At 37.7% G+C, this 23526-nt stretch overlaps 1 protein-coding gene across 1 annotated transcript in view; it reads left to right on the forward strand.

Moving 5' to 3' along the window:
- Positions 1–6905: 6905 nt before the first annotated feature.
- The window catches only part of Smp_122680 (putative oligophrenin), a gene marked incomplete at its 5' end in the record, with an annotated part of 77016 nt that continues 60395 nt past the window's right edge, over positions 6906–23526 (forward strand). The window contains 4 exons of the mRNA XM_018795183.1: positions 6906–7062; positions 18932–19024; positions 19080–19177; positions 23382–23450. Of these exons, the coding sequence (XP_018649521.1) occupies positions 6906–7062; positions 18932–19024; positions 19080–19177; positions 23382–23450 (417 nt within the window). The remainder of the gene's footprint in view (positions 7063–18931; positions 19025–19079; positions 19178–23381; positions 23451–23526) is intronic.

Here is a 23526-nt window from a genome sequence, read left to right on the forward strand (position 1 = left end):
CGGCAACTGCTGCGTCGCAATGTGTAGTTATTTTGAAGTAGAGAATTACTACTACCCCTATATCTTTGTGTTCCTGTACGCATGGAGGCAATGTACCATCGACAGTATACTGGTGACTGTTGCCGTGTCCGATATGCATGAGCACACTCTTTCTAAAACAAATTTCCAAGCCCCAACATCGAAACTATTTAACTAATCCGCCTAGGTCAGATCAAGATGATCAGCCTCAGTTCTCATTATTCTCCACATTTTTACATCATACGAAAACAATTATGTCGACGACGTAAGTAATCGCCGGTAATCCATCGACATAGAAAAGAAGTAGGGGATCTAAGATGGCGCCTTGGGGTACATCACTTTTGACTGGCTTTCATCCAGGTAATGTCTCATTTATTCTCAATCTGTCTTCGGCTACATAAGAAGCTTCTTATACGTCCCTGTGAAGCACCTGTTATTCCAAGACTCGAAAGCTTCTGCATAAGACCTAGGTGAGAAACCCTGTCAAATGCTTTACTAAATTCTATGAATATCACATTGACAAACAGACAGTTATCTTGAACTGCTGTCCGGTCCTCTCTCGTAATAAGTATGTTGGTCAAGCATACATGCTTGTTTCGAGGCCCATGTTGCTCGTGAGTTAACCGATTGCATTATTCTGTGTGACCCAGTAACTTAACCCGAATTATCTTTTCAAGTAACCTAGCGACTATAATCGTTAGGCTGACAGGTCAGTTGTTAGCTACGATCCGTCTCTAAGCATCGTTAAATAGATAACTCACTATAGAATCCTCCCAATCCTCAAGAAGTAAAATACGGAAAAGAAACATGTTGAAGTGCACCGTAAGTGGCCCTGAAGTAATGTCTGCGAGAGATATCAGCAATCGCGGATGTAACCCTTTGGTATCTTACTAGGTATGAGGTTAATGATCAACTGAGGTTCAGTCTCCACAGTCACATGTATAGGTTCTATAGCTTGTATTTCAGTGATGTAACTATAACAAGTATTGTTAGCAATACCCGTACAGTAGACTTCGCTGAAATAGTTTGGTAAAGCCTCAGCTTTGGTTAGATTTGATCCAGCTAGTATATTTGAATTTTCATGCAACATCAATTAAGGGTTACTATCACTACCCTTTGCTCTTCGTTTACTGTATAAAAACAATCTATTCGGGTAGATATGGCTACCATATACAAACTGTTTTTCGAAAGTGGTGCAGCATCTAGCAATCGCCTTTTCGACATATTTCGTATTTTTCCGAAATCACACTTAAATGACTCGTGTCTCATTGACAAGAATAAACCCCAGACTTGTTTACTACCCCTCAAGAGCTTTCGAAATTCCTTGTTAATCCATGGAGAGCAATATGATAGCCTACATTCTGGCCATTGGACTCGAATATGGCGTTAGACTTATTCTATTAGTCTTTGATAGATCCAACTACATTGACCAACCATTCTGTTGAGACAGCAAGTCTCTGGTAACAGGAATGTTAGCTTGCCAGTTATTGGGACAAGGTTTAGTGGATACGCACTGTATACGGTGTGTCCAAAACCCAAAGTACAATGTGATCATTATTCGCCAGTCTATGAAGGTGATGAATGTCGATGACGTCGTCATAGTTGTACGTAAAAACGAGGTACGACAATGACGGTTCATGTTTCAGACCAATGTGTCAGTTTCGCAATACATTGTACAAGTGCACGCCGAATAGTGGTTGATAACAGGTTCATGTTAAACATTCGCTCGAAGCTTTGAGCCCTGTTCGGTTGGTATACAGTGCTTTGAAATCCATTACGATGAGACAGCAGTCGGCGTTACTCCAGTAATAGATATGTATTAAGATGAAGTCATAGGCAAAACAACGTGGACTACATGTATATTTCTCCTATAGTCACTAAACAGTGTCTAGGCCTAATTATACGGCAGACTACTTCATATATACCACTATCATGCTCTTCTTATGTGATCGACTGTGCACGACAATGATCTCTGACATATAGTATCATCCTTCGTCCGTTGCGATTTATAATTCGATCACATATATCCTGCAGTGGTTGAAGAACAGTAGATGCCAACGATGAGCCACATTTCTGTGGTAACAATTATATCCGGACATAACTTATCCACCACCAAGTTTAACTGAGATGTTTTAGTGCTGAGACTATGAGCACTCGTGTAGCATGCCTTTGAGATGTTTTGAGAATCACTTGTTTTACCCACACAGCTCTTGTAAGCATTGGCTTCCAAGCCCTGACTGCAAGAAAGCCCTGAGTGTTAAGGTATATTCTGTCCTTTCGTTATCAAGTTTTGAACTCAATAAGGGCATTATTTTACTAAATTAAATCCTAAAATGGCCAGTTTGGTCGGGTACGAATACTCAAATTACTTGTTTTGTACGCGTCAATGAGTTTGAGGTCTCGTTCCTTATAACTTCTGAGTATCAACTTCAAGATCATTCTTGGTTGGGTCTCGCCTCCAACCCATTTACTGAGTCTTACTATTTAAGTAGTGTATACTCTTAAAACCTTTTCTGACAGTGCATTTCTGGTGGTATGTTCCATTAACTCCAAATGATGTGTATTCCTTTTAGCACGGTCATTTTTTTGACTCCTCAAGATTCCGGTTGGTTGAACTAAGGAAATGGGTTTGACTTCTTTGAAAGTCATGTTTACGACTTTCGATCGTGTTGTCATTTCCTTCTGATAACTACTGGACGTTTTTATTTAGTTGTTTTTGGATAAGGGTCGTTTGATTCGAATAAATTACTTGCAATAATATTCTGTGAGATCAAATATTTGCAACCACTTGAGACTTTGGCAGAGTAGTCTGTAACGCATAGTGTGAGACCACCAAAAACTTGTCAACTAGACGAGTGCTACTTTTTGGTTGTCTCTCTCTTATTTGTTTCCGCACTATCCTTCACTTCCCATCAATCGGAGCATCCACATCGAAATTACTTGGGATGGTGACGGTTTTATGTTGGTCTTCAGATACTGATGAAGAATTGTGATCACCAATACCCAGTGGTATTTCACTCTTTAATTGTTTCTAAAGAGATTTCTCAACCTCATGTTAGACATCCTGTTGTTTGGCTCGTCCCGTAACAGCACTCACTTACTCAACAAAATATACAAAGTTGATGGGAGTTAAGCTTTGAACGCCTCTTGTATGCTGTAGGATTTGAACGGGTAATCATCTTATGGAACCAGTTTCTGCACTCATCATATCGCATCCCTTCCTCTATAGGGAATAAGCAATTTGAACGTCCACGTATTTCGGTAGAACCGACTATTTTAATAAGATAAAAAAGGGAAAAATCGACCAACTACATTAGATAATCACTGACCTAACAATCAACTAAAAAAAGCAACACAAAATGGACTTGATTTGATAAATCAAGTCAAAGTCGACCAATTATGCTTTGGTGCAATAAGTACGCAAAAGCAAAGTTAGCTCACAAGTACGAAGTCACTTCCCTTTTTTTGAAGCTTGTTCGCTTGACTAGGAAACATAACTAACTGTATGTTGCTTGGGGTCTGAGTGTCAGAGGCATCAAATCTTTATTGGTTGATAGACTTTATGGTTCGTACAATGTTCATTTACAATTTGAATGGTAAAAACTATGGAAAAAGTATTGGAGGAGCAAAATAGAGTAATTCTTTTCAGTAATTACGGCACCGTTTCCGACACTCATACTCTTTTAAAGGGCTTAGTTTAAGATGAATTTAATAGCTCTTCCAGTGTGTAGTGATGGCTACTTATGGTTTAGCGGGGTGTTAATATTCAGTGATAATGATGCTTATTAGTTATGCCGAATACCCCTTCGACTCATGTTTATAAGCTTTAAATGGTCTCACTTTCTACTGAGAAATACTATTAAAGATATAAATGGACAGATACGCTAAAATGGAGTCCACCCATGACCCTGAAAAATCTATAATATAAAAATTATCTGTGATAACTGGAGAGAGAAAAGAGAGCGCGACTTGTGTATCCGAATACTGTGTTTTCAATCTTTTATTATATTTTAAAAGTACACATGACCATACTTTCTCAAATTGTTTCCCAATCACTTTCATTTATGCAGCCATTTGTCCACTCGCCGCCATACTTAAGCTTCTTTTCTTTAACCTATTAAGATGCTCTCGCTTAAAAATGGACTTAACAGAAGAGAATAAGTCTAAGTAGTCATACCTTACTTATTTCATCACTAATGACTTAACTTCGGTATTCATGAACATTATCTGCTTTGCATCTCATTGCTTCTTTTTTACTCGCCTTTTCAGCACCCTCGTGATACGCCACCGAAAACACATATGGAACATTGAATGGAATTCATCACTCTACATCAACTTCATCGACTACGAGAAAGCATTTGGTGGCGTGAACAGGACAATACTATGAAGGCTTCTTCGACACTACGGAGTGCCTGAGAAGATAGTCAATATCATACGGAACTCCTATGATGGACTAAACTGCCAAATCGTCTATGGAGGACAAATCACCGACTCATTCGAGGTAAAGACCAGTGTTAGGCAAGGTTGCTTACTCTCACCCTTTCTCTTTCTCCTGGTGATTGACTGGAGCATGAAGACGCCAACATCTGGGGGGAAGCACGGGATACAATGGACAGCTAGGATGCAGGTGGACGATCTAGATTTCGCAGATGATCTGACTCTTCTATCACACATGCAACAACAGATGCAGGAGAAAACGACCAGTGTAGCAGCAGCCTCAGCAGCAGTAGGTCTCAATATAAACAAAGAGAAAAGCAAGACTCTCCGATACAATACAACATGCACCAATCAAATCAAATTTGATGGAGGATCTTTGGAGGATGTAAAACCCTTTACATATCTTGGCAGTATCATTAGTGAGCATGGTGGATTTGATGCGGGTGTGAAGGTGCGGATCGGCAAAGCGAGAGCATCATATCTACAACTGAAGAACATTCAAACTCAAAACAATTGTCAACCAAAACCAAGATCACAATTTTCAATACAAATGTCAAGACAGTTCTACTGTATGTGGCGGAAACCTGGACGACTACGAAAGCAATCATCCAGAAGATACAAGTGTTTATCAACTTTTGTTTACGCAAGATACTTCGGATCCATTGACCAGACACTATCAGCAACAACCTACTGTGGGAGAGAACAATCCAGATTCCAGAGGAAGTAGAAATCAGGAAGAAGAGCTGGAAGTGGATAGGACACTTTGATAAAATCACAAAACTGCGCCACAAGACAAGCCCTCACATGGAATCCTGAAGGCCAAAGGAGAAGAGGAGGAGCAAAGAAAACATTAGGCTGAGAAATGGAAACAGATATGAGAAGAATGAACAACTGGATAGGACTTAAAAGGAAGGCCGAGGACATAATGGTTTGGAGAATGCTGGTCGGCGGCCTATGCTCCATTGAGAATAACAGGCATAAGTAAATAATAAACTGGCATCCCTCATGTAACATATTGTTATTTGAGAATATGTTGTTATTACATTCAGTGACTTTTATTACGAAAAAGGTAAGGAAAATACCAATAAATAAACGTTATTCCATCCTTTCTGGATAGATCACGTACAGATTGTTTGGAAAATAATATTTAACTTCATTATAATACTTAGTGTCCCCAATTTTGGAAGAGTACTTCAATTTACCATCAAAAGTGCACAATCACAGTCAGTGCAAGCAACAAAATCAAGGAGGGGAGCGAATCAATATCTTAACCGCCATAACTGAACATTGACTAAAACAGCATAGATGTGGTTCATGGAAAAAATGGGGGTTCAGTGAAAAAGTACAACAAAATACAAACAGTACCGTTTCAGATGGAATCAAAAAAGATTATAAAGTCTACAACTGAAGGGATCCAGGAAAACAAGTCCTAACAGTGAGTTAAAATATAGTTTACATTACCAGACAGTGGTAATAAACATACGTGTTTATTAAGCACCTCAAAAGCTCACTTTTCTGTGCATATTTTTAAAATTGACGATGCAATGACTCAACACCATGATTCATGTTGTCACCCAGTGTTAGTAACTAATTAATGGAAGCTGATGCCCAGTTAGCTTTTCCACTGACCGACAACAGATTCAGATACCGACTCAACCCTTGATTTTTCTAACAGATAACTCTAAAATGTGATCGAATCTAAAAAACTGAATTGTAAGCATTACAAAGAGAGGCCCTTTTAAAATACCATGACTGGTACAAGTACAGTGTTATTAGTCGGCATTCATCTGATTTTTTATTATAAGCACGGCAAACAGGAAAGCCGCAAATGACTATATTGGTTTGTCTATGAGTGGTTCGAACTGGAGCAATCTCGACTGGCGCACACTGCATGACAAACGTCTCCCATCATTTCCATAAACTGATCTAACACCTAGATTGCATTGACTCTCCTTTTCATCGGTGCGCGTGAGAATAAACCCGAGCGACGGCGATCGAAGTTAATAGTTATCACTGTACGAAACAATGAGTGCCCATACAGTAGAAGTCAAAGCTTTAAGTGAGACCTTCATTGGAAATCATTTTCTCATATACAGCATTCGCTCACTAGATATTGCACACATCTCGATAATTAAAGGCGTATCAACTATAAAATTAAGGGATATATACTCAATTCCACTAATTCTACCGATAGAAATTAAAATTTATCACCTTCAGATTAGACAGTTTTAAAGTCTACTTTGCTACGTCAAAAGAGAACAATCATTGTACTTTCAGTCATAGTTCTCCAAATCTCTCGACATAAACAGTAACACACTACAATCTTTCAGACACAGATTTCAAGGAACTGACTAGATAATAACCGTGTCCAGAAAGGTTTGAAACCTCCAGTTTTACGGACGTATGACCTTGCACTTATACAATTTGAAGGTCGTGTGCATCTATGTGCAATGCCTGTGTTGAGCCCTCTTGAGTTTCGTGATTGTGTTGTGGACAGCCCAAATTTCCGAAAGGCTTTATCAGACCATGAGGCAGACTTAAAAACTGCAAACAAAAAGGTTAAAAGTGTTCTAGTGAACACAAGAAGAGTTTTTGAAGCTATGGAATGTAAGTTTTTCCTGAACATATTTCTTATACATTTCCATAAGTTATGCAATTAGTCGTGTCCTGAGTATTTAATATGTTCTTTATTCAGCGTGAAAGTCACCATATAAGATCAATTCGCTGCTAACCGGTGTTTTGTTGCTGGGACTTACCAGTGTGCTTCAGATCATTAATTAAGCGACATTATTATGCAGGAAAAAGTAAAAAAGCAGTGATAGTGTTAAAATTGTCTTACGCGTCAGGTTTTTTCGTCATAAACCCCCATATCTGCACTTAATCAGGGAGATTAAATTAACTTTTCTTAATAATGATGAACTCAGAGTATGATGTGGTACAGCTTTTAGATTTAAAAAAAAATACTGTTTTCATGTAACTCGTTGAACTTTTATAAGCCACGTATTTATTATCATTTTCTCGTGTGAGGATTAAAGTGGTACCACACTACTATCTGCCAGGAAACTTTTTCAACAGAATGTTGTTGCACCGAATGAAATATTCTGTGGACGCTTAAGTTCGATATCGACAGGCTGAATTCCGTGAAGATTCGTCGTGTACAGACCAAATCAAGACATTACGGATGATTGTTGAGCAATCAGCTGAATGGAATTCGTCACTATACATCAACTTCCTTGACTACGAAAAAGTGTTCGACAGTGTGGATAAGAGAACCTTATGGAACCTTCTTCGATATTATAGTGTACCTGAGAATATCTTCAACATCATCCGGAATTCATACGTTAAACTACACTGCAAGGTCGTGAATAGAGGACAGGTGATAGACTCATTCCTATTGAGTAACGGGTCAGACAGGGCTGCTTATTCTAACCCTTTCTCTTTCTCCTGGTGGTTGACTAGGTTATGGACACCTCTACACCTGAGTGAAAGCATGGAATACAATGGACAGGTTGGATGCAACCAGATGACTTGAACTTCGCAGATGAAACAGCTCTTCTACTCCACACACACGAACAAATGCAGGTAAAGACATCCACTGTAGCAATATGCCTCAACATGCACTAGGGAAAAACCAAGATCCTCATATACAACACGGAGAACACTAACCCAATCACACTTGATGGATGAAATCTGGAACAAGTGGAAACTCACGTACCTGAACGGCATCATAGATGGACAAGGAGGATCGGCGAGATTATAATTTATGCACGGACCAATCAGATTCAGGATAACAGGTCATGGACTTGGGCGCGAAATTGACTCATCCATTTAGCTAAATAGTTATTTGGCATTTTAGCTAATGTCAGTTGGTGATGAAAAACATAAATCTAATTCGCAACCCTTACTATCAACTGTAAATCATAATCCTTGTTCACACAGGTTTATAACCTTCATTTAGTTCTAGTTATTATGTGGACACTAGCGTTGCTCCATGGTCGTCCATAAACTATAGTATCACCGGAGGATCTAGTGCAGACGTGAAGAAACGGACACACACATCGAAGTTAGGATCTTCAATACAAACGTCGTTACAGTTCTACTGTACGGAGCTGAAATTTAGAGAACTACTACGATCATCATCAAAAAGGTACAAGTATTTATGAACAATTGTATGTACATAATGCTGAATGTCCGTTGGCCGGATACCAACAGCAACAGCCTACTGTGGGAGAAAACAAACCAAATCCCAGCTGAAGAGAAAATTAGGGAGAGATGCTGGAGATGGGTAAAACATACATTGAGAAAGCCATCGAACTGCACCACGAGGCAATCCCTAGCCTGGGATCCTGGGAGGAGAAGGGAAAGAAGAGGAATCATGACGTTGGGAATTAGAGGCAGACATCGAAAGAGTGGTTAGCAATTGGAAACAACTGGAGAGGTTTGCCCAAGACAGAGTCCCATGAAGAATTCAGGTGAGCGGCTTATACTCCTCCACAAGGAGTAACAGGCTTTAGCTAGTTAGTGCTTGCGTGGAACACTACATCGTACAAAGAGCACGCCTCCTTCGTCTTTGCCTGCACGGAACTCAGTTAGCAGTCAAAAGCCATGATATACCTTAACTATAATAATGCTTGTGGACACATATTCCACTGAAAAGTTGTTGAAATCTTGGATAGAGTGAATGCTAAATACGCCAATGAATTTTCAGAAGCTTGGTCAATGAACAATCAACAAACGTATTGAAACTGACTCAATCGATCAATCAATCGACAAAAAAATCATAGATAAATACGGAACTAAAAATCAAATTAAGGAGAGATACAGTCAAAACGAAGAATGAACAGCAATTAGAAATAACTGGAAGTGATTTCCTAGGACAGGGTTAATTGGAGAATCTTGGTTGGCAGCCTGTGCTCCATGAGGGAAAACAGGTGTAAGTAAGTTCAGCTTTTCTTAGGCTTACTCTTCTGCTAACCGTTATGAATAGCCGAAAAGTTTGTATATCTGCGTATTTTTGTGAGTGTTGGTGTTGGCGCGACTGATTGGATTGTTTATTTGTTTGAATACAAATATTAGGACAAGTAAGCACTTAAATATATATGCGTCACACAATAAAAATGGGATTGTAAAGAGATAAAGAACGTATAATTTGAAAAAAGAACAAAGATGAATATGAATTAGTAAATAAGAGTGAAATAAAAGTAAACTAATGATAATTATTATTATGGCATAAGAGGATCATTTCGCAATAATACGGCCATAAAAAATTCTTTCGTTTGAAGAAGTTACTCCCACTTGTATGAAGAAAGTAAAAGAAAATTACAGCAGAATTGCCACTGGCTTCTACTCTGCTTCATGTCTGGTAACTCTTCAAGACTGTGTGACACCATTTCTAGGACCCCAACCCGGGGGCAATGAAGGACTAACAAAAGCCAGTCCCGCGCGACTTTTTATTATACTACTAAATCATGTCACATACTGGCCACCCAACCGCCTTTCCCAACCAACCCCACCTTTGGAAAACGATGCACAATGTGGAATTAGCTTGGACGATATTCGTAGTACATATCCAAGCCACCAAAGCCAGTGTTTCAAGATGTTGACATCAATTGAATTATCGTCGCTGTGCCCAAACACACGTTGCTGATCCTCTGCATTTCCATCATGGTGTTACCACTGGATGTCGGTAATCCTTCGGAGACAACGATGTTTATACGGGGGCACGCTTAACATCCTCAACTTGGATATGCCAGATTTTACATACGTAAAGCAAAACTGTTCTCATCACAGACCCGACCTTTCACACCTAGACTTACATCACAAAGATGCCACAGATTGGCATAAGCCCGCTCTAGTTTTCGTTGGTACATGGGTTTTCAAAATCCCCTAGGTAAAATTTCCCTGTCCACCAACCCTGTTAAAGCGACGGACATTCGCTTTTCGTTCTCTCAATTTAGTAAACAACAATTATGCCACGAGAGGATAGTAAGTAAGACTTCCCTGACAGAGGCTATATACGCATGGCGATGTGAGAATATTATCTGCTATAAAACTTTCAAAAGAGTAACAGTTCATAAATATGTAGAATATTTTGATGTAATCTCTGAATGAAATTCGGAAAGACTTTTTGAATATGAATTTATTAAAAACAAAAATAATGATATCATTTGATATAGAATAGGTGGAATGTAGCAAGTAGTGGAATCCAGAAAGTACATTTCGCCCTATTTTGGACTTATCAGCTGGATGTATTTACATCTGAGTTGATGATCACTCCGGGACTCGAATGAAGTACCATTTGTCTCGAACCTCATCATATCATCCACTTAACCACTAAGTCAAGATGTCCACTCATTTGTGCCACGTCACTTATCATACTTTGGTCAGTTGTAAAAATGGTTGATTATAATTAAAGCTATTTATTCGTCGAAATATATGAATTGCGATCTCATTGAAGATGTAAATTCCTTCAATGTTTCAGTAATCCCAAACATTTATGTGAAATATTGTTGTAAGATTAGCTATATATTTCTTCAAAGCATCTAAAGTCATGCTGTGAAACCTATTTCAACAGAACGAGAATACATTTAACTGTAACAATGACTCTCTCAAATTCACTTAATAATTAGTTCATTTCAATAAGCCATGCGTTTGTCGCACTTAAATTTAGACTTTAATTTTTTAGATATTATTTTGTTGTTAAATTTTCAGACGAAGTAGCTGAATCATGCTTTATAATCCACCAGATATATATATATATATCCTACAGTGCCCCCAAATGCCCTGGTACGGATGAGGGTGGGTAGAGTCCGCTCTCCTTCTCGAAATGCCCTCACATGGCCATGCATATTTAGCCTCTGCCAGGGAAGTCCTACTGACTGAGTGTTGTTTACGAAACTGAGAGGATGAAAAGCGAATGTCTAGCGCTCTAACCGGGTTAGTGGATACGGAGGGTCTACCCAGAAAAGTTGGAAAACCCTGATTCCAAACCAATGGTGCACATGCGCTCCAGTATCATGAGGAAACAAATGGCGTATGAATCAATCGTTGGTCACCGGCTATCATGACATTGCATCTCTTGACGTTGTTCTACTGCCTTGTGGACCACACCTTTAGGTCAAAGGCTCGGGGTGTGGCCCCTAAGGAAACTACCTGTTTCAGTTTGGGCACCTGGGTAGTATCACAGCCCTCACACAAATCAAATGAGATATGTGTGGCGCATATATATCTGGTGTCCCTTGTATCAATATTTATGTGTTTAAATAAAATAAAATAAATCCTTTTATTAAATCACATGTGGAGAAATTCAAACACTTCACTTCTACCCGAAGTTTGTGTTAATGATGTCGTTCAGAAGGACGATGAAAGCTCTACGACCAAACCATCCATCTCAGAGAACAAAACTCCATCAAAATTAAATATCTCTCCGAAAACTTACTTTCAACTGTTTGATTTTTCTAAAATTTTGTGTTATTGAAAGAAACGTTTTTTTGGTGAATGCTTATTTCATAACTTGAATAACGTAGTCCATAGAAAAAGGTTCGGTTCATCATATTTCTTGTAACTTGTGTGATAGTTGTGTCACAAGTTTGGGGATGAGCTATTCTGGTTATAAAGAACCTAAATAGTGTTTAGTTTCCTAGAAAAACAATGTAAATTCACCTTATTTTGAAGTATATTTATGATTGCTAATAGTGACCTGGTGGCTCAGTCAATGTTTTACAGGTTCGAACCCCTCCCATTCTGTTTTGGTTTAAGAAACTGAATAATATTACTAATCTTTACATTTAGAGTGTGGCACATTAATCTGAATTCAGTCTTAAAAAACCTAGTAATCTTTTGTTGTCTGATAGACTATATAATTTCGTTTATGGGAGAATGTTCGTTTTCATCTCTTGGGTGTAAGGATGTAAAAAGTCAGTTTGGCTTAGTGTAGTAATGTTTCGATGCATTTCTGTTTTTTTAAGTATATACTGTGTTACAGTGAAATGATTCCTAGAATAAGTTTGTAGATAAATACTACTTCTATGACTATGGGATTTGAATCGACAACTGCATCTCTGTGCTAATGTGGTATGGCAACTCGAACTGATGTACGTACGTACGAAGTTCTACGTTGTGACTGACTGACTGACTGACTGACTGAACCTCATTTATTCCAATTATTTATTTCACAATTTTTTAATTAACCTACAAACACATTATCTGATAATCATTACTCTACTTACAAATTAAGAATCGATTACAGTTTGTAATGTAGATCACTAGACGTCAACTCAATGATCTAACGGTAAAACTCTTGCTCTGCGAATTAAGGATCTTAAGTTCAATCTCTAGAGAGTTCATAGATGAATGATTTTAAGTACTTTCTTACTATGATGACACAGTTTTCAGTGCTTTCACATTCTCAACTGTTATCTAATGAAAGTCAATCTATGAAGTAAACTACAAAATGAGGTTGTATCCACTTAGTATTATTTGTTTGAATCTTCCCATGGATGTTTAGGACTGCGATTGATCAGTCTCTTGTTAGCATATCTACGTCCTGTGCGGAATGCCTCGATATTGCTTTAAGTTACAAGCTTTACAAGCAAAGGTGGATGGTGGCTAGTAGTGGAGTTCAGTTTGATGCGCGTTTCGTCCTATTTGGGACTCGTTGGCTGAATGTACCTGGATCCCAGAGTTGTTCACTCCGGGACTCAGACCCGGTACCATTCACTTCAAACGCCATTGCGTTATTCGCTTAGCTACTGAGTCCTGATAGCCACCTGCTTGTGCAATGAGGTGAAGTGGATAACTCGATGACGTTTGAAGCGAACGAAACTGGGTTCGAGTCCTGGAGTGAACATCAACTCAGCCGACGAGTCCCAAATCGGAAGAAACGTGCATCAAACAGGATTCCACTGTTAACCACCATCCATCTTTGCTTACGACAACCTTGTTTGTTGAGAATTAACAATAATATAATATGAAGTAAATACATCCTAGAAATTTTAAAAAAATATTAGGTTATTGACTAAATTACATGTCATATGTAAAAGCTAAAAATAGTAGTCAGGTATCTGTTTTAAATAACTGACTGTTGTATCCCGTGTAGAATTATGAATGGTAACTTTGAGGACTGATAAGTGCTCAAGACTGCTCATACAGTTTTGTGTATCATAGCTCTGATCGATAATTCGCTCCTCTCTAATTGGGCGGTCCTAGCACGTTCATATATTAACAGGGCACCTACGCACCCAATCGATATAACATTGACAAATAGTATACTTTTATTCATTAAACTCTCATTTGTTTATAAAGTAAGATCCAATAAAATGAGTAACTCAGGAATTCGAAACTTTAGTAATATGTCAATTCAAAGTTCATTACTAATCTTATATTTAGTCTACTTTCTTTGGTATCGATCAATTAAGTATGTAAATTATTTCAGCTTGTTATATATTAGTAAATGTTTATTTGGTAGCTAATTCGTTTTTGGATACTTTGATAAGTCTTGCTGATTGAACACCATACTCGGATCCTAAGCTAGTCTCGTAACCTCTAACAGCACTCAAGACTTACTCGTAACCCTCAAGCTAGAACTACACAGCAACTTGAACACAAGAGAAAAGGCTCAAAATATGCGAGAAGCGGTTTACTCCAAAGGTACAGGGTTTTTATGATATTTTAGAAGTCCTTGGGTTTTCCTGAAAGTTCTAGAATACTACTAAACATAGTAGCAGCATAGTAATCAGCCAATCGGAAACTCTACATGCGACTTTTCACTTTCGTGATGTTTCTGGCTAAACTTCTAGTCAACGCTGACTGGATAAAATGCTTCTTAATGTTTCTTGAGCCTTTCTTGTCTTTTGCGAGAAATTTTCTGGATCACCCCAACAGTCATAGAATCAGATCATAATCATTTCATCATCAGTGAACGATCAAGAGTCAGTCATTCAGTCAGTCAGCTACAGCGTAGGACCGTTGCTGCTACCTTGACGTGGTGGTCGGGCTTGCCTATCGTCATGAGCCAATCGAGCTATACTGGCTGGAACAATCGTTCCTCAAGGTCCTACCATGCCAGACATGTCGGTTGAAGAGCGGTAAGACTAAAAGCAGCAAACCCAAGGTCCGAAGGCGAAGTCGTACTACTGACTGTACAGAGGTGTGACGGCAGTAAGGTATGTCCTTCAGACAACCAGCATAACAGCGGTGCTGCCTTCCCACAAGGAGGGGTGGGGTTAGAAAAGGTCGACCCTAAAAATGCACACCTCACCTTATCCCACGGATATCCGTCTCCGGCGGTAAGGTCCTTTGAAGAACGGAGCTAACACAAAAACTACCCACAAAAAGGTCGTGTGTGACCGACCTCAAGCAGTTGTCCCTTGGGCACTGCGGTCACGCTCTCAGGTCATTAAGACCACTTCTAACCCAGTTTCTATTTCAGGTACCTCTAGAAGAACCCTTCCACGGTGTGGGCAACCGGGAAGTGATAACTGCCCTCACACCTCTAACAGCACTCAAGAACGATCAAGAAATTAACTAAAAACAAAAAAACTCAAGTGTAATTAAGATTTTACAAAATTATCTTTTCAGAATATGTACTTTCTAATTACGTACTCATCAAATAGTAATCATAGTGTAGGTGATATTTTAGTGTAATGTTTCAGTTCCTATTATTATTTGTTACATAATGAGGTATAATCTACACTGATTGATCACTGTAATAATCAATATCATTCTTACCTGGTCCTTAGTGTTGATCGAGTTGTATTGATTATGTTGCTAATTTGTCACTGCTTTAAGTGAATCGATATTATGTGTCATGTTTTGAAATAAGCTAATTATAGGTATTCGATGGAAAATTTGAAACCTAGGTTTTGTGTTGTTTAGCGCTCATTAGCCAAGAGCAAGGGGATTAGTGGAAATCGTGTAGTTTTATAATTCACATCTTGAAATTACCTTGGTCAAACATTAAAATCCAGGAAGCATCAGATGGCTGTTTTACCAGAGTATTAAACTTCTCAGCAGTGGTCATTCACAATCCTACAAGGGGTCGAACCTAACACTCTCAGCTCTGTTTAAGCTACTGAGTCGTCATCTAATACTGTATTTATTTACTTACTTACTTACGCCTGTTACTCCCAATGGAGCATAGGCCGCCGACCAGCATTCTCCAACCCACTCTGTCCTGGGCCTTCTTTTCTAGTTCTATCCAACTTTTGTTCATTCTTCTCATGCCTGTCTCTATTTCTCGGCGTAATGTGTTTTTTGGTCTTCCTCTTCTCCTTTGGCCTTCAGGATTCCATGTGAGGTTTTGTCTTGTGACGCGATTGGGTGATTTCCTCAAAGTGTGCCCTATCCACTTCTAGCGCCCCTTCCTGATTTCTTCCGCTGGGATCTGGTTTGTTGTCTCCCACAGTAACTTGTTGCTGATAGTGTCTGGCCAATGGATCCGAAGTATCTTGCGTAGACAAAAGTTGATAAACACCTGTATATTCTGGATGATGGCTTTCGTAGTTCTCCACGTCTCCGCCCCATACAGTAGAACTGCTTTGACATTTGTATTGAAAATTTTGAGTTTGGTGTTGATTGACAATTGTTTTGAGTTCCAGATGTTCTTCAGTTGACTGTATTTATTTAGTTTCAATCAATTCAGAATATTGCATACTAATCTTTTAATGAAATTAGTGAGTAACTACTTTTCACTGGATATGGTTCAATTTCACTGGTTACGGTTTATCGCTAGATTCTTGAGACTTATCTCTCCAAGTTCTTTACTTCAATGGACTCACAATATTTTGTACCAACATTATAAAGAAACACCTATCTGATGAGTATATGAACTTGTACTTTTTAAGTGTCTAAATTGTACATGTAATAAAGTGAACTATGGCACTTTGATTTGATGAACACATTTATTCTAGTTTCTATGTTGTTTATGACTGATTGTTAAATGCCTTTGCATATGTCATAAGGTAAGGATGATATATTATCAAAACATTTCAAAAATTTTTTCTTTATATCAATCTGGTTTTTTAAGTTTTATGTTTAGTGAATTTAATGTAAATAAATAATCAGAAGGGGGGTTTTGTGGAGATTTTAGTAATTTTATATAGTTCAAATCATGAATCAATTAAACCTAGACCACCATGGAAAACCTCCACAAAACCCCCTTCTGATAATGATCATAATATGCTCACTAGTGACTGGCTCCATGAGGTATTTCCTCGAGTTCTAGTGAGAAGCAGTAACCAGTGGAGTTCAACCAGGACTTTTGGGAGATATCAATTCACCGAAGACATTGGTGAATGGTTGCTCAATTTCGTGGATTGGTTGAAGTTAGACATTAACACCGTTGGATGCCGGCCGGCTCAGTGGTCTATCGGTTAAGTGGTCTGGCGCGAGACTGGTAGGTCGTGGGTTCGAATCTGGCGAGGTGAGATCGTGGATACGCACTTCTGAGAAGTCCCGCAATAGGACGAAACGGCCGTCCAGTGCTTCCAGGTTTTCCATGATGGTCTAACTTCAATTGACTCATGATTTCAACTATGTAAATGAATAAGTCAATAAATTTATTAAGTTTTATATCATATATCAACTTTTATAATATATTCATGATTAGAAATGGTTTTCTTACTTTTCTCTGTAAAGGGTTCATTATTTATGATAAGGTCAAAAAGTGGTATCAACTTTTCTTGATTTTTTTTTTGAAATGAATGATAACTATTTTCAATTTTAAATAAGAAAGTTAACTTTTTCAAATGATATCCTTAAAATAAAAGGTTATGCAAATACGTGACTAGTAGTAACAAGATGTAAATTTGTTTCCGTTGATTAAAGTTCATAATTGTTAAAACCTTGTTGTTACTAAGATGGATAGTGGTTAGCAGTGGAATCCACGATGCGTGTTTCGTCCGATTTGGGACTCATCAGCTGGACATACCTTACATCTCAGAGTTGATGTTCACTCTGAGACTCGAACCCAGTTTTGTTCGCTTCAAACGCCATCGCGTTGTTCATTTAGCTACTGAGTCCTGATAGCCATTTGCTTGTGCAATGGGGGTGAAGTTTGAATTCACTTAGTATTGTTTGTTTGAATTTTCCCATTGATGTTTAGGACTGCAACTGGTCAGTCTCTAATTGGCGTCTCTGCTTACCATGCTTGTGAATTGAGGCTATATCGAGGCAATACGCACAGTATGCACACATGTCAATTAGAGACTGACTAGTTGCAGTCCTAAACATCAATGGGAAGATTCAAACAAACAATATTAAGTGAACTTGTTGTTACTAGTACATTAGAGAATCATGAAATCTAAAGACGTATTCCATATAAATTTGATTAGATTTTGTGATGTCTCATTACTTACTTACGCTTGTTAGCCCTTGTGGCCTCCCACCAACACTCTCTATCCAACCCTTGTTCTGGGTAATCCTTTCCAGCTATTTTCGGTTGCTATTCATCCTTTTCATTTATAGAACAAATAAATTCAATCATTTATTAAATTACCGATTCAAAAGTCAATGATTTCTGTCATGATGTCTAGAAATCTTCATAACTATTTGAAATCTTTATATTGATGATAAACAGTTATGATTAAGATGTATCTACAGTAATTATTATTTATTTATTTATTTGAACACATAAATATTGGTACAAAGCGGCACCAGATATATATGCGCCACACAAATCTCATTTGATTTGTGTGAGGGCTGTGATACTCTCCAGGCGCCCTAACCGAAGCAGGTGGTTTTCTTAGGGGGCCACACCCGAGGCAACACTTTAACCTTAAGATCTGATCCACAAGGCAGTGCAGGAGCATCATGAGGAGATGCAGTCCCATGGTAGCCGGTGACCAACGATTGATTCATATGCCATTTGTTCTCTCAGGATACTGGAGCCTATGTGCACCATTGGTTTGGAATCAGGGTTTTCCAACTCCCCTAGATGGACTTTCCGTGTCCACCAACCCTGTTAAAGCGCCGGACATTCGCTTTTCATCCTCTCAATTTCGTAAACAACAATAATGTCACTGTGAGAAGGCAGTGAGTAGGACTTCCCTGACAGAGGCTGTATACGCGTAGCCGTTTGAGGGCTTTTGGAGAGGGAGAGCGGACTTTCCCCACTCTCAGCCGTACCAGGGTATTTGGGGGCTGATTGTGAATATCATACGTAATAAGAGCGGTATTATCATGGTAATTACGATAAACGAATTAGGGATGATGAATGTGAAGATTAAGATAGAGGTAATCAGAAAAATAGGGGGGGGGAAAGAGGTTTATAATATTCAGTTTAGGTATCCGGTTATCCAATCGTAGGCCAAGGTTAACATAGAAGCTGGATAGTTAACTGTAAAGCCTGATGATAAAGTGATTGAAAGCAGTTGTTCGCTCAAATATTGTTCATTATTTTGAAATACGTTTTCATCTATATATTGTATTATTTCGTTTACTATCAATGTAACGTTTGTTTTACTATCACATCTTTCAGCGTTAAATCAAGCGCTTATTGACTATGCCGAATCATTGAATGATTTTTCAGAGTATGCTCATCAATCAACTTGTTTATCACAAACAGATAATGGTATGGTATTTTGCATTTTGAATTGAACACAATACAAAATCTTCATGTATTTTAGAAGTTTGTGAAACTGATGATGATATTATCATTAAAAATGCTTTATCAGTTTATGCAACTATAATTACAAATGTTGAAGAGGCAAGACGTACTATGATTGTAAGTTTTATTGTTTGATATTGTATAATTATATATTACTAGTAAATAATTGATGAGTAGTAGTTTAGTGTAATATTTAAAAAAAAGGTTCATAATGTAAAATAGCTATGAGTTAGGAGGTGGCTGTATTCAGTCAGTTATTGTGTGAAGGAGTCTGCTGAGGAGTCCCATAATAGGACGAAACGGCCGTCCAGTGCTTCGAGGTTTTCCATGATGGTCTAGCTTCAATTGACTCATAATTTCACAATAAGAAAAGTGTTGGTATATCTATAGTTTTTACATCCGAAGATTCTTGAGTCTTCTCTAAGTGTCCACTTGCGCTGACTGGATAAGAAATAGCCAATCAGAGCGCCCCAACGTAATCCTGTACGAAACGTGCTTTAATCCAATTTATATCCCGCTAACAAAGTATATACTAATTTGCTGACAGAAAAAGAGTAAAGGCATCTTCCTTACCATGAACAATTTTGAACCGTATCACTGGTCTTCATTATAGTTTTGGTGAAGATACAAACCATCATTCCCTAAGTCTAACATCACTATTACTTACCCGGCGATCCCAACAGATGCGAGCAATATTTCTCAAACATCTGTGATCAAATACTAGTAGCTGAGATTTTTTCAGACATCAACCCATTAGGGCTGATAAGACATCCAAGATAAGTGAAGTTGTCAACGCGTTCGATTACTTCACTCCCTATCCTTAGTTTAGGTGTTGACAAAGGCCAGTCCTGAAGTAACAATTTGCATTTAGAGGAGGAGAAACACATCCCAAACATCCTGACATTGTTGCTTGGTGTTTCTAAAAGACTCTGCATTTTATCAGCGTGTTCACCAAACTAATCACCTTATATCTAATCAACCACTTAGTGTTCAGTTTAACAATAAATAAAGATTATATTTTAGGAACAAATTAAGGAGCAGTTAGTCAGTCTTGGAAGTTATATTCACCACAAGGTATCTTGGGATGATATTTAAACAGTTATGAAAACAGCGACAATATCTATCCCTAAATTTAGACCGAAGGGTTAAACAAATTCAGTAGATTTCTGCAATGCCTATCGAAATGATCGGTGCTCGGAAACTCATTCTGTCAAGCTCGAATCATTATGAGAAGCAAAGATGGCCTAAAAATAGACTGATATAACTCTTACACAATGTTCATGAGCAGTGGTGAACAGCGAAAGCAAAAGAAATAGAGAAGGCATCGGGGATAAGTAACAGTAGACAACTCATCAAGGAAACATGAATTACAAATCTGTCTGTTTGTAAGACTCATAAAAAGACGGAACCATTATATGTTTTCGATCCAGTGTTCTCTCTTTGTCAGGTTCTGGAACATAGAAATACTTCCCGGCATCCGACTATAGTGGTGTTCCTTGACCTTTAAGGAACTTTCGACTTTGTTAATAAAGAGGTTTTGAAGCAGTGTCTGGCACTGAAGAAGCATACAAATCTTGCATTGACTCTCTACTAAAACACTACTGGTCGAGTTAGGGCTTATGGCTAACCGTCATCAAAATTGATAACTTCACGTGATGTTCGTTTTGGTCATCTTCTTTCCCATATTTATTTAACTTTATCATATACGCTCTCATCGTCTAAATTTTTGCTAATCGATCCTCTACCAGAGGGTTCACATGACTCAAAATATACAGTTGGTTTGGTGGTGTTTGATGACGACACTGAAAAAATCTAGTCTTCTGACTACCTTAAACAATGAGACGAGTATATTTAGAATTCATTTTTCCTCCTCCAAGGACTTCCCTGCGTCAGCGCCTGAACTAGTGATACGGAGTGAAATAGTGGAGTATATCGGCCACTTATTTTATAAAACTTATCACCCCTACTGAGCTAGTGTCCGACGAAATCTCGATACGGGTTCAGAAAGCTCGGTTAGCTTTCAGTAACTTGCGTCATTTTTGGCGTAATGGAGATATTCATCTGAAAACTAAAGGCTAAGTCTGCTGTGTAGCATTCGACTCTGTTGTACTTTATGAGTGAAAAACGTGATCATTATGAATGGAAGATACTCGCAGGTTATTAGTGTTCGATTATAAATGTCTCCGAATCATTTTTCGTATATTCTGTGACCACTTAGTGAGCAATGCTGAGGTAAGATGTAGAGTACTAGGTAGATATGGCAAATTAGTTGGTAAAGTAGTAAATCTTCATCGACTGAGATATTTGGGACATGTATTACGTATACGCAACCACTACCTACCCCCATAGGCTATGTTGTCTGGTGTAGGAGTAGGTTGAAAGAAATCCAAAGGTGATTGAACAGAAGCATAGTATAACTCTATGAAGTCATTGACTGCTAGACTGAGATATGTAGGTATTCGCATCGGAATTGGTTGGGATTCTCACGATCATCTTACCCAATGGCTAGAGACTTCGGAATCGGTTACAGTGAGACATTTGTATTCGTTACTTATTTCCCTTTGGTATTCCTCCGCTCATCCCCTTTCATTCTGTTTTTTTGAGCTTTATTCACCATGCTTAATCTTTCTCACTATCATTAATACTACAACTCAATTCCTTTATTATTCATCTTATTAATTTCATCTCGTTGTGTTGATATACTGTAACAAGTCGGACTTACTAATATTTGTTCCTTGGCTATGTGTTAATTATGACTGACTGTGTTTATTGGATCAGGTCAAAAGAAAAAGACAGCCTTCAACTAATATCAACCTATTTCGGGAATATAAAATAAATACAGACTCCATCTTCAACATATTGAAATTTTCATATATACTTGAAATCATGAGTCAATTGAAACTAGACCACCATGGAAAACCTGGAAGCACTAGACAGCCGTTTCGTCCTATTATGGGACTCCTCAGCAGTGCGCATCCACGATCCAGTAAATTAAATTGTCATGGTTTAAATCAATAAATTAAGTATTATACATAAACGCACTAATCATAATTGTACATAATGGTAACTAGACTAAGCAATTATGACATTTATATTTGTGTATTTTGTGTGGATATGTCCGAATATATATAAATACATATGAACATTGTAATTGGTATTTATATTCATTATCAATAATAAGATAGTAACCATTTATTATTGATTATGTAACATGTATGTTTACTGGTTAGAATAAAATGTAAAAAAAATTTTTTTTTTACAATTCAAGTACAAAATCTAGTACATTTTATATATCAATACTACAAACAGTAATCAATAAGATAGAATAAAAATAAATGGGGAATAATAAATTATATAGTAACTATAATAGTGTACATCTACGCGTCAAACTGGATTCCACTGCTAGCCACTATCCATCTTTGCTTACAATGCTTGTGAATTAAGGCTATATCGAGGCAATACACACAGTATGCATATATTGCCAATAAGAGACTGACCAGTTACAGTCCTAAAAACATCAATGGGAAGATTCAAACAAACAGTATCAATGTTTAATTTGTTTACATTTTTCAATTTTAATCAATTTGTCATAGATAAAGATGTTTATTTTATTTATTATCTTGGATGATACTTGTCTCATTTTACATGATGTAAACTAATTTAAAATTTATACAGTCTGTATTTACTTGATGTTGTTTACTTGTATATTCCAACTGCAATATCGAAACAGTCCGCATAAGATGCATATGTGCCAATAAGAAACTGATCAGTTACAGTCCTAAATAACAATGGGAAGAATCAAATAAACAATACCAAATAAATTTAAACTTCACTCCATTGCATAAGCAAGTGGCTATCAGGAATCAGTAGCTGGGTGGATAACGCGATTGCATTTGAAGCGAACGGTATTGAGTTGGAGTCCCAGAGTGAACATCAACTCTGAGATGTAGGTACATCCTACTGACGAGTCCTGATTCGGACGAAACGCGCGTAAAACTGGATTCCACTGCTAGCTACCATTCATCTTTTCTATACAGTTTGATTTAAAATGAATAAACAAAGTCGATAAATAAACAGTTTCTCATAATAGTAATTGTAAGTTTTTAATATTTTTATGTGACTTAGTGGTATGGCAACTCGAACTGATGTAGGTACGTACGAAGTTCTACGTTGTGACTGACTGACTTAATGTCGCTAACCAATGACTTAAATACGCTATATTTATTTATTCTTACGAGTCTGTAGCATCACTGATCAAGATTATTACTCATATGAACTGGGACTATAATGTTTGTTATTATTATTATTATGCTCTTTATAGCAACCCAATAAAGAGCTGATCTTAAGTGAACTATCGGAATTACGTTCTCTATGGTTAGGTGGTCAAAATGTAAGTTTCTAATTTTTATTGTTAATATAACAAACAATAGATTGCTTTACAATTTACATTATAGACTGATCTTTTT

The sequence above is a fragment of the Schistosoma mansoni genome, chromosome 1 (assembly GCF_000237925.1).
Source record: "Schistosoma mansoni strain Puerto Rico chromosome 1, complete genome".
Lineage (NCBI taxonomy): Eukaryota > Metazoa > Platyhelminthes > Trematoda > Strigeidida > Schistosomatidae > Schistosoma > Schistosoma mansoni.